General features: G+C 39.6%; 1 protein-coding gene across 1 annotated transcript in view; it reads left to right on the top strand.

Annotated features, from left to right (window-relative positions):
• Nucleotides 1-12,494, top strand: part of si:ch211-236l14.4 (SITS-binding protein) — a 41,935-nt gene that overhangs the window by 16,711 nt on the left and 12,730 nt on the right. The window contains exons 3-5 of the mRNA XM_047349593.1: nucleotides 6,193-6,400; nucleotides 6,492-6,642; nucleotides 10,389-10,586. Coding sequence (XP_047205549.1) covers nucleotides 6,193-6,400; nucleotides 6,492-6,642; nucleotides 10,389-10,586 — 557 coding nt within the window. The remainder of the gene's footprint in view (nucleotides 1-6,192; nucleotides 6,401-6,491; nucleotides 6,643-10,388; nucleotides 10,587-12,494) is intronic.

The following is a 12,494-nucleotide window of genomic DNA, read 5'->3' as shown; positions in this document are numbered from 1 at the left end:
ACAAAGCTGGGTAGCGCAGCAGCTTCCAGGCATCCAACATGGCACATCAAAGTTTCAATAAAAGGGTTACATGCACATATCATTCAGAACACATTAGATTAAATAGCGAATCTCATCGCACTAAAACCTCCTGTACCCTGCCCAGACTTTCTAAGAAAGAAACAAAAATAAAGGATGGATTTTACTTATTATTGTCTTCCTTCTGAGCGGGGTTGAGAGAGAATGGGGTGGAAGTTGGAAGTTAACATGCGTCCTCAGTTAACTTCAGGAAAAGCGGTCAATCTTCGTCCTCTGGCCTCCTTGGCGAAAGGGAAAATATGATCTGACCATCACAGTCGACTAGGACAAAACAAGGTGGCGATTCGTCTCCTTGAAACTCTTTTAGTTATGTGTTACTCACGTCTTCAATCGGCAAATGAAATTTCTGGCCTTTTTATTCCAGAAACCTCAGTCATTAATTCTTCGTTGGCCAACGAGAGAGAATAAATTAAATCCACTTGGGACTCTTCTCCAGGTGATGCTTCAGATGTTGGTAACCGTGTCACGGTCTCCAGCTGAAGGCAAATGGTGGGTCGTCTCATCCTCTGTTATATAGTTGACGGTGGCCTCAGGGCTGCGACGCCCCTGTCTTATCAGCCGCAGGGGCCGACGGGATCTGTAGGAGCGGACTGTCCTGGATACAAAATTGCCGAAAAAGCCAGAAGGCCTGGTGGCGTCCAGCAACGTGCAAACGGTCCAATATTCAGCAAACAAGTGGTCCAACACTCCATTTCTGGAGACATATCCGTGGTCTGATGGAATTAAAATGGAAGTGTTTGTCATCAATGAGCGTCTTTAAATTTGGAGAAAAAAGGGGGAAACTTGAAAGTCTGAGAACACTATCCCAACAGTGAAGTACAGGGGTGGCAGCATCATGGTGTGGGGATATTTTGCTGCAGGAGTGGCAGGATCACCTCACAAATTAGATGTTAGCATGGGGAAACAGCATTAAGTGGAAAGATTGAAGCAGCATCTTAAGACAGCTGTCAGGAAGTTAAAGCGTGGGCACATATCTGTCTTCAAATTAGCAATGACCCTAAGCAGAAAATTTTGTCAAGTTTCTAAGTGTTTTAAGGATAGCAAAGCCAGTGTTTCTGAATGGCCATCACAAGGCGCTGATTTCACTCCAATTGAAGACATGTTGGCAGAGCTGAAAAATGTGCGAGCAAAGCAGCCTTGAAACCTGGCTAAGTAAAAGCAGTTCTGTAAGAAGGAATGTCAAAATTTCAGGAAACTACTGCGAGAAATGAATACTACGAAGTTATAAGGAAATGTAAGTAAACTTCTGAATTAAATAAATGAAAATGTATCTTTTATAAATATTGGTAATAAAAATTATTTTAGTAATCCTAACTGACCTAAAACAGGAAAAAGTTTAGTTTAATTTAATGTCAGAGAGTGTAACTGAAAGATTGTGTGTCTCTTTATGCAGTGAACTGTATGTAAATATCTGGTTTCAACTGTAAGCACCCCTGGAACCCATGCTTGCAAACTCAAACTACATGTTCTATCCTGTGTACACTTTTATTAAAACACAGCATGTAGTCTGCAGTATCTGCTCATCAATCCGTGCATCTACGGGGTGTTTGGTTCACGCTCGGTGCACATATTTTCACAGCTTATGTTTCACTTTCATCCTTTTTGGAAGCTATAACATTTTCTCTACAGATCCACTTTCAACTGCACTGTACATGTTTTCTTTCAGCAATGTTCTTTGCAGTATTTTACCAATCAATTTATGTTGCAGGAATATTTGTCATATTATGTGAATTATTTATATTTCACAATGTTTATCATCAAAATCACCATTTATCTCTTTAAATCTGCATGACGGAGTGGAGTGGTGACCTAATACCTTGTGAAAAGCAGCTGAGGTGTTACCAGTATCTCTTTGACATTATCCATTGCAAACACATGAGAATTACCTCCAGGTTAAAGGCTCCTCACTGGCCATATGCAACACTTAAATGTGGCTCTCTCAAACTATTAATCTGATTATAAACTGGTACATGAGTACCCTGCCCGCTTTTGGTGCCTGCCTGCATGAGAACAGTAAGCGCATTGAAACCAGAGAGGATTGTGGAAGCTGGCCAAGCACTCACCAGCTTCACAGACTGTTTAATCTGTTCATAGACCAGCTGCACAACCTGAAATCCTCAGGTTGTGCACTTTGAGCAGCTTGTGGCAAAGAAACCTTGAGCTAGGGGCCTGGGTCAGTCTGGGTTAGCAGCACTGATTGACTGGAGATTTTTTTGGCCTTAGATGGGAATGGCCCGTAGCCAGACAGAACAGAGAGGTAGAGAGGGTGCTTAAAGCAGGACAGTGGTGAGAGGAGGGGTAACCTGAGATGGACAAGACATTCCTTGCAGGGCAACATTTACATCTGAGAAGAAGATTTTTTCATATGCATTTTTTTATTGTTTCACTGCTTGAGAGGCATATATTTACAGGAGCTCAAGAGACACTTACAGTACAGAACAAAAGTCTTGAGTTATCCTTTTCTCTTTATATTTTAAGAGCCAAACTGTCCTCAAGTCTTTTACAATGCCTCACAAAAGTATTCATGCCCTTTTCATACTTTGTCATATTATAACAACAAACTAGAAATGTATTTTACAGGGATTTTATTTGATAGACAAACACGCAGGACTGTGTAGTTTAGAATTGAAAGGAAGATTTTTTTTTCATACAAATAAAAGTCTGAAAATTGTGGCGTTTATCTATATTTGGCCCCCAGAATCTATACTTTTTTGAAGTGGCTTTCACTGCAAGCACAGCTGCAAATATTTTTGCCATACAGTACAGACCAAAGGTTTGGACACACCTTCTCATTCAAAGAGTTGTCTTTATTTTCATGACTATGAATATTGTAGCTTCACACTGAAGACATAAAAGCTATGAATTAACACATGGAATTATATACTGAACAAAAAAGTGTGAAACAACTAAAAATATGTCTTATATTCTAGGTTCTTCAAAGTAGCCACCTTTTGCTTTGATTACTGCTCCGCACACTCTTGGCATTCTGTTGATGAGCTTCAAGAGGTAGTCACCTGAAATGGTTTTCCAACAGTCTTGAATGAGTTCCCAGAGATGATTAGCACTTGTTGGCCCTATTGCCTTCACTCTGCTGTCCAGCTCACCCCAAACCATCTTGATTGGGTTCAGGTCCGGTGACTGTGGAGGCCAGGTCATCTGGTGCAGCACCGCATCACTCTTCTTCTTGGTCAAATAGCCCTTACACAGCCTGGAGAGGTGTTTGGGGTTATTGTCCTGTTGAAAAATAAATGATGGTCCAACTAAACTCAAACCGGTTGGAATAGCATGCCGCTGCAAGATGCCGTGGTAGCCATGCTGGTTCAGTATGCCTTCAATTTTGAATAAATCCCCAACAGTGTCACCAGCAAAGCACCCCCACACCATCACACCTCCTCCTCCAAACTTCACGGTGGAAACCAGGCATGTAGAGTCCATCCATTCACCTATTCTGCGCCGCACAAAGACACGGTGGTTGGAACCAAAGATCTCAAACTTGGACTCATCAGACCAAAGCACAGATTTCCACTGGTCTAATGTCCATTCCTTGTGTTCTTTAGCCCAAACAAGTCTCTTCTGCTTGATGCCTGTCCTCAGCAGTGGTTTCCTAGCAGCTATTTTACCATGAAGGCCTGATTCACACAGTCTCCTCTTAACAGTTGTTCTAGAGATGTGTCTGCTGCTAGAACTCTGTGTGGCATTGACCTGTTCTCTAATCTGAGCTGCTGTTAACCTGCGATTTCTGAGGCTGGTGACTCGGATGAACTTATCGTCCACAGCAGGGGTAACTCTTGGTCTTCCTTTCCTGGGTCGGTCCTCATGTGAGCCAGTTTCTTTGTAGCGCTTGATGGTTTTTATGACTGCATTGGGGACACTTTCAAAGTTTTCCTAATTGTTCGGACTGACTAACCTTCATTTCTTAAAGTAATGATGGCCACTCGTTTTTCTTTACTTAGCTGCTTTTTTCTTGCCATAATACAAATTCTAACAGTCTGTTCAGTAGGACTATCAGCTGTGTACTCTATCCAACTCCTGCACAATACAACTGATGGTCCCAACCCCATTTATAAGGCTTGAAATCCCACTTATTAAACCTGACAGGGCACACCTGTGAAGTGAAAACCATTTCAGGTGACTACCTCTTGAAGCTCATCAACAGAATGACAAGAGTGTGCAGAGCAGTAATCAAAGCAAAAGCTGGCTACCTTGAAGAACTCTTTGAATGAGAAGGTGTGTCCAAACGTTTGGTCTGTAGTGTATGTCTCTATGTACTTTGTGCATTTTGACACAGAACCTTTGGCTTGGCTCATTTGGGTTTATGAAATAGCCTCAGCTCATTCATCAAGGTTTCATTCCATTGAACCTCAGCCCTTAAGTTTTCTCAGGTTTTCACATGTTTTATAATGGGGATAGTGTGTTCAGGGTGATGTGCAGTGTTACTGTTAGTTACGTACACTAAAATGTTCTCTCTTCCACTCTTGCTGTGTCCTCTTCAAATCGTGGCTTGTGTCAAACTGAAAACATGACTTCTTATGGCTTTATTTCTACAATAACTTTCTTCTCTCCGCTTTTGCTTTAAGGCCAGATTTGTGGACTGTACATCTAGTAGTTGTCTTGATGACACCTGAGCTGTGGGTCTATGCAACTCCTTCAGAGTTATCTTAGGTTTGGACTATTGTTTTGTAAACTACTAATCCTATAAACCTAAACTAAACTTTATACTGGACCATTCTGTGTTCTTGATCCATTGTTATTTGTGTTTTTGTTTTTTTGCATTTGGATTTGGATTTTTTTTATTTTGGATTGGTATTGTTTTTAAGGGTATTCCATACCCGGTTCATTTCTTTGTGTAAAGTTTCTTTAGTCTTTCTTGCGTTCTGCCCTTTATGTATTGGTTTAGATTCTTATTTTAGTTTTAATATTTTCCTTTGACAGATAGCTCATTTTCTGTTGTTGTTCAGCTCTCCCTGTTTTCATACTGAATTTATTCATCACCTTTCCTCTGTTTCTCTGCTTAGGCTCTTCCCCAGCTGCTCTACATTCACCTGATTAGCCACCCTTGGTTCTCATTCCACTCGTCAGTTTCCTCACCTTCTCACTGACACTAGATACCAACACTGGAGAACAGACGCTCCTGTTCTTCAGTATCGGTATCCTCCATGCCAGTTTCCTTGTGTTAAAGTTGCTTTGCTGTTTCCAGTAATTTTCTCAGTTCCTCTGTGCAACCACTGCTTTGTCTGCAGTTTTAGAAGATGAGCTAAAGAAAAGCGGCCATGTTCCTGACAAGCAACCTCTCCTGCTATCCAAAACTTTGCCCCGCCATCTGTAATTTCACATTCTAACTTTTGACGTTTTCTGTTGCAGAACATAAAACAACTTTTCATTGTCTTCTAAAGATTTTCATGCTGCCAAACATGAAAACATTGTCGTGAGTCCTCAACAAAACGGGACAGTTTGGTATGGTTCTTGATCTTCTCAAACCTCTGAAGCCCTCACAGAACACCTTTATACAGAAATTAGATTACACTTTATTTACAAGTTAAGTCACTTCTGAAGGCAGTTGGTTGCACCACAGTTAATTCAGGGGTATCAGAGTAAAGTGGGTGAACATAAATGACCATTTTAAGACTGCTTGTTTAGCCACTCAGCTGGTGAATGTTTGCTAGCAGAGGGACTTTCTCAACTACCTGACTCTGACTCTGACTCTGACTCTTCTCACCTAGGTGTGCAGTGTAACCTGCTGCCAATCTCTTCCAACGGCACGCTGCTGCCACAGCTCATCTCAGGCAGCATTTTTCTTACATTTGATGTCAGCTGGCACAGCCCACTCTCTACCTCCCACAACACTATCTGCCACACTCATCCAGGTCTCAGTAACACTCGCACACTATGTCATAGATGTGGAATCTGGAACGGACCATCTCACTTGAACAACTTCCAGTTTGAAGCCAACTAGACAATTAAAAACAAAAATATATGATCAAGTTCCTGTGTCAGTGCAGCTTTGTTTTAAACAACGTTGTGTGCAAGGTTGCCAAACGTAATTTGTATAAATCTCTGACAACAATAATCCAGTAAACTAATGACCACGTTCCCTGTCTTCTTCCCACCATGCAGGAGTCACTGTGCTTGTATCCCCTGATATCCCCTTGCAGCTCAGGGTGGACAGCGGACAGCAGTTCTGCTTGAAGTCGATGCCTAGTATGGAGCGCCTTCCTCTCCAGTACACTGTGTGTGTGGCCCACAATGTTAAAGCTGCTCACCAGGAAGCCACGCAACAACTCTCTAAGCTCAGCAGAGAGCTGCCAAACATGAAGACGTTGTGGTGAGTTCAGTTTAGATAAAGATCGGAGTAGGTTTAAATGTATTTTCCTTCCCTTCTCATGAGTCATAAACGGGCTCTGTGTTTTTGACAGGCTCCCCTTCTGGAAGTTCCTCACCAATGTGGATACGGGGCCGAAAGTGGAGAGGGAACTAAGAACCTTCTCTAATCGTCTGAGGAGACACCAGCTGGGGGAGGGAGTCATCAGCCTCAATGAACATTCCACCAACCTACTTTCAGAAATGGTACATGCTGGACTCTCTCTGATGCACCATGGCATCTTCCAGAATTGATTCTTAGCTTTAGATTATCAAATAGTTTTCAAATAAGGGTCTTTTCAAATGAAGGACATTTTTATGTTTCCATTTACAGTCATGTGTCACATTCTGGGGTTGAGGCAGAAGAAAGTGCAGACAAGAGCTGGGTAGCATCATGTTAAAGGACGGCTTCATCTTTATTCAAAAAGGTTTTCCAAAAACGTAACATAAGTCACTGCAGGAATAGACATGAGTTGAGCCCAAAACTTACATGTATTCACAGAGCAGGACCGTAGCACAAACTGAACTTAGTCAGGAGTAGTGAACGGAAGGAACCAGCCAAGAACAATGAAAACCAGAGAGCTTATAAACAGAGGGAAGTGGAGTATGGACCAATGAGACTGAGAGGCAGGAAATCAGAGGAGAATGGAATCAGGTGTGGACCAGGCTGCAGAGAACTGAGGGAATATGAATAGTTGCTATGGTGACCAGACTAGAAAACAAGGGATCACGAGAGGAGCTAGACAATAACATAACCAAAAGGAAACTGACTATAAAAACAAAACTATGAGTAAGGACTGAATAACAAAACTCAGGGAAAAAGAACTAAACAAAACTATGAACAGAGATAAATAACTAAAAGAAACATAAGAACCTAGAATAATCATTGACTAAAGTAAACTGAGAACTAAAGGAAATAGAAGAAACACCACAACCTAATAATTTAGATAAACAAACCTAAACCAACACTGACTGAAGTAACTGGAAAGGAAACAAAGAACGTGAGAACTAAAATATGTACAAACCAAAAGTAAACAATAACTAAAGCTAACCTATAAGGAAGAGCTGGAACTATAGAAACTAAACCGAAGAACTAAACTAGGAAAGGACTACACTACAGAAGGGGAACCAAAAGACAAAAGGAGGAACAGGAAAAAATAAACTAATAAACTAGAAGAGTGGAAAGAGAACAAATACCTAACCATAAATAAACACAGATACTAAATGAGAAACTAAACTAGAGAATCCAAGGAAGACAAAGAACTATAATAATAATAATAATAATAATAATAACAATAAGAAAACCATACAAAGTAATAAGAAAGCAACTACTAAGAAACTGAGAATGAGAGGAGAGAAAACAACAAACACTAAGAGGCAGTAGAAGGAACAAAGGTATCATGGGCAAAAGGAAATAAACAAACAAACATGACTACAAAACCCAAACTAGACGAAAAGTAAACAAACACAAAACCACAACAGAGTCCAAAATGTCACACCCCGACACTATGTACTTTAAGGACATAGTCATTGAAGAACTGTCTTTAGATGCCTCTATGAAAATCTTTTCAGGAAAATACGATTTAAATACAATTTAATTTAAAAACATATTGAGTTTAGCTTTTTACCTAACAGATTACTGCCTCAATTTATTTACCATTATATAGAAAATTAAGTTTGAATTTTGGTGTTTAATATGCCAAATAGCTAAAATGTCTACTAGTTTTTCTACTAGATGGCAGCAAATAACTTCCAATGTGATCCTTGGTATGTGTTGAATATGCACCAACAGGAATTGGTGGTGCACATAAAACTAATGTCACACCTTTCCTGTGCTGTGGTTTTAGGCAAAGGAGTTAAAGTTATTATAGATTTATCAGCATTTAAAGAATGGCTGTCAGACCTAAACACGTGTTTTTTGTGGGGGAAACCAGCTGGCTTTATTAGAAATGCAAATCCTAGAAATGTGAAGTTCAAGATTTTTACTCTCTAATATCAGGCTGAGACATTTAATAACAGTGATTTTATAATCCGACCTCTCTGTCTCTCCTGTCAGTTTTCCTTGACAGTCACAGATGTTTTGTCCCAACTAGAGTTTCTGCAGAAAAGCCTCAATATATTGCTTCAACAGGGGTTAACTAGGTTGAGGAGTCTCAGTTTACTGAAATGCTATGCTAATGCAGTATATTTACTGTATGTTTAGATGTGACTCATTTACAACAAGAGTAACATTTTACATACATTGTTAAAAAGGTATGTGTGTAAACATGTTTATAATATGAATGTTCAAAATGATCCATGCAACACACAAGTCTATTTTAAGTCAAAAGAACAATTTTTTGTTCTCTACTGACATCATAATAGTCACCCCAGAGGAATGGGTTTTTGAATATTTACAGTTTAAAAGCCATTAGCAACAACTAATGTTATGCACTCAATAACTTTGCTTAAAGAGAACTATATTACTGTTTAAAGTACTATAAGATATTTCACCTCTATTTACATGGCAAAAACAGTTGATCACAAATTTTTAAGACATTGACTGGAAATATCCAACTTTTTCTCTCTAGTTTTTTTTTCTTTTTTTCTGAAATGTGTAGCTCTTATGATCTTCCTAATAAACTATTAGAACAGTAAGGCTGGTGAGGGTTCACAGGTTAAGGGCATAAAACTGTTGAAATAATTTTTTTAAGTGGACCTTTGTAGTGACTATAACCAGCAGGGAACAAAAGAGGGAGGACATGTTCACATCATTTTTTCTGTGTTCAAAACATAGAAAGAAATATAGGCATACTGTGTTTACTTTGAAGTACAGTATTATCTGTCTAATACTTAAACCAAGCAATACAAGACAAAAGTATCCTTAAATATTTTTGCTACAATCCGCAAGTAAATATTTCAGGATAAGACTATATGATGTTTGGTATTATTTGCATTGTATGTTATGGTCTATCAAGTTACATCCTTTGAGTGTTGCCCTAAACTGCACAGAAACATACACCACAGTCAAGTGGATCCATGTCAAAACCTGGTGATGTTCCATTACAAAACAAATATAGTTGAGAGAAAATAAACAGAGCCTTTTACTCGGAAGGATCTCAGGTAGCTGAGAGTGTGGTAACTGCAGGATGGTAAAGAACTGGATGTGCTGAGGTTTAAAGGGATCTCAGCCAAGACCAACTCCAGCAGGTGATCCTGACACTTGCACGATGCTGCAGTCCGACTGGGAACCTTCACCGGAGCAGAAAGATGAGGAGTTCATGGATCTGTCTTTGTACTGTAAATACACAATGGTAACAGTGTGTTCCTTTTTACAGATCAGCAGGCGTGAAAGGACAAAGAGAGGTAGAACATGGGAGAATAACTTTGTACAGTATCTGTAGCTGGTGAACATGATGTCTCTAGAATCTCAAGTTTTCTGTTAACCTGCATTTAAGATCTTAGCTTTTCCTCTCATCTTCATCCTGCTATCATTATCTTTTTTTTATATATTTATGCAATAAATCCTACAGTTCTTTTTGGAAAATGTATACAAATAATATTAAAGAGCAACTAGCATAGGAGAAGAGTAAGTAGATCATTAGATCGACTTTGACCCCACTTTTTCAGGTCCCATAAAGATTTTTAATAACTTCTAACTTCGCAACAGAGATGAAAAGTAAAGGTTACAGCTGAGTCTATGTTTTGTCTTCTTTTATCATATAACTAAATTTTTTTTGTAGTTAACATAACAAGCCTAAGAACCTACACAATGTAAGCTAATCTGCCTTTTCTTTCCACAGTTCTTTCACATCCTGGGACAAAACTCTTTAATCTTAAGAGCTTTGGTTGCACACTTACATAATCTGAAATCTCCATCTGGGAGAACACATGTTGAAAGTTATGTCAGCAGTGAAGGTTGCCTCCATGGCTGATTGACAAGCCTCCTTCAGCATCTCTGTTCTTCTCTGTAGGACCATGACTACCTCAACAGCAGGAAAAGGGGGATGTCCAAGAGACTGACCAGGGACCTCCCACTTGTCAAGCTTCTTAACATTTCCATCACCCTGTCCCCTTTCCTGGGCGTGGACACCACGCAGTTCCACACCTCCCTCACTGACGGCAGAGAGGACTTCTGGCTCAGTCTTCCCTCAGCTACTCAGGGGAAGCTGGTGAGAACCAAGCAGCAGAAACATTTACACTGTTTAATAACTAGCTCCATTTGCAACTCACATTTACAGTTTTTCACCTAAATTAGCTTGTTTGCTGTTTTTGTGTCATGTTAAAAGCTATTTACCCCCCCCTTACAGATTTCTTCTGTTTGTTTGTTTTTTTGTCACACTTACACGTTTCAGTTATTGAAAAATAATAACCTGACTAAATGCAAAATACACCTTTCAACTGATTTAATTTTCTAATAGAAAATAAGCTATCCAAACCAACCTGACCCTATGTAGATCAATGTACCCTTGGTGGTAAAAGCTGCAATCAACTGTTTGCGATAATTGACTGTGAGTCTGTTACATCTCTGTAGAGGAATGCTGGCCCACTTTGCTTTGCAGAGTTGTTTTGATTCGGCCACATTGGAGGATTTACGATCATGAACGGCCTGTTTAAGGCCATGGCACAAAATCTCAATTGGATGTAAGTCCAGACTTTGAATAGGCCATTCTAAAACATTCACTTTGTTTTTTTAGCTATTCAAAGTTGGACTTGCTGGTGTTCTGTAGGTAACTGTCCTGCTGTATAAAATTGTGCTAGATCCTAAGGTTACAAAATAATGGCTGGACATTCAGATTCAAGATTTTCTGGTTGAGAGCAGAATACATGGTTCCATCATTTATGACAAGTCATTTAGGTCCTAAAACCATCACACTTTGGTAAATGGTAAATGGCCTGCACTTGTATAGCGCTTTATCAAGTCTGAGGACACCAAAGCGCTTTACACTACAATCAGCCATCAACCCATTCATACACATAGCCACACAGTGACATTGGTAAGCTACGCAGTAGCCACAGTTGCCCTGGGGCAGACTGACAGAAGCAAGGGTGCCATACAATCAGCATCACCGGGCCCTTTGACCACCATCAGCAGGCAAGACGATTAAAGTGTCTTGCCCAAGGATACATCGACTGAGACGGACGGATTTGAACTGGCAACCCACCAGTTACAGGACGAACCCCTACTCCTGCCGTCACCGTCGCCCCTATTTGCCTATCGGTATTTTCTGAATGCTGTTAGTTTTATGTCAGATAAAATATGATGCAGGTCTTCCAAATGACCTTTTAGCTTACTTCATGCTGTCAGACAGGTTCAGATAGGTTGGTTCTGTTCAGGCATTTATCAGACCTGGGTGGGGCATGTCAAATTTAATCAAAAAATGGTTCTTTGCAGTTAATTCAAGTTTTAACAAGGGTGAGCAGTTGCATTTTTACATAGTGTGAAGTGGCTTTGGAAAGCTTTTTTGCCCCTTAATAAAAATCTTAATTAAACGTGCATTTTGTTTTTATTTGGGTTTCTTTACCTGATGGTCATTGTTTTGATAATCTGAAACATTTAAGTGTGACATAAAAGAAAACAGAAGAAATCAGTAAGAGTCAAATAAACGTTTTACGGCACTGTCATTGCCTAATCCTGACTACATTTGTACAGCTTTATGTGGAGTTGTTTTTCAGATGGAACAGAATTATAGGGAGCAAGTTTTTTAACTGCTGGAATAATTGCTTCATACATGTACATAAAAAAAAATTTGAATATTGCGTAAAAATGCAATATTTTTTGCCAGTCATTTCAGTAAGTGAAACGGTTATTTTATAGGGATTCATTTCACATAGAGTAAAATATTTCACGCTTTTATTCATTGTAATTTTGATGATTATGACCTACAGGTAAAGAAAACCAAAATTCAGTGTTTTAGAAAATCAGAATATCACATTGGAATCAATCAAAGATTTTTTAAGCACAAGTGTCAGGTTTCTGAAAAGTATGCCCATTTCCATGCACTCAATACTTGGTTGGGCCTCCTCTTGCATCAATTACCTAAAGATTAGGGTGATGGCAAGGAGGCCTTCCAACATCA

Source organism: Girardinichthys multiradiatus, chromosome 2, assembly GCF_021462225.1.
Source record: "Girardinichthys multiradiatus isolate DD_20200921_A chromosome 2, DD_fGirMul_XY1, whole genome shotgun sequence".
NCBI lineage: Eukaryota > Metazoa > Chordata > Actinopteri > Cyprinodontiformes > Goodeidae > Girardinichthys > Girardinichthys multiradiatus.
The sequence above is the reverse complement of the archived record's forward strand: the minus strand, read 5'-3'. Positions and strand labels throughout refer to the sequence as shown.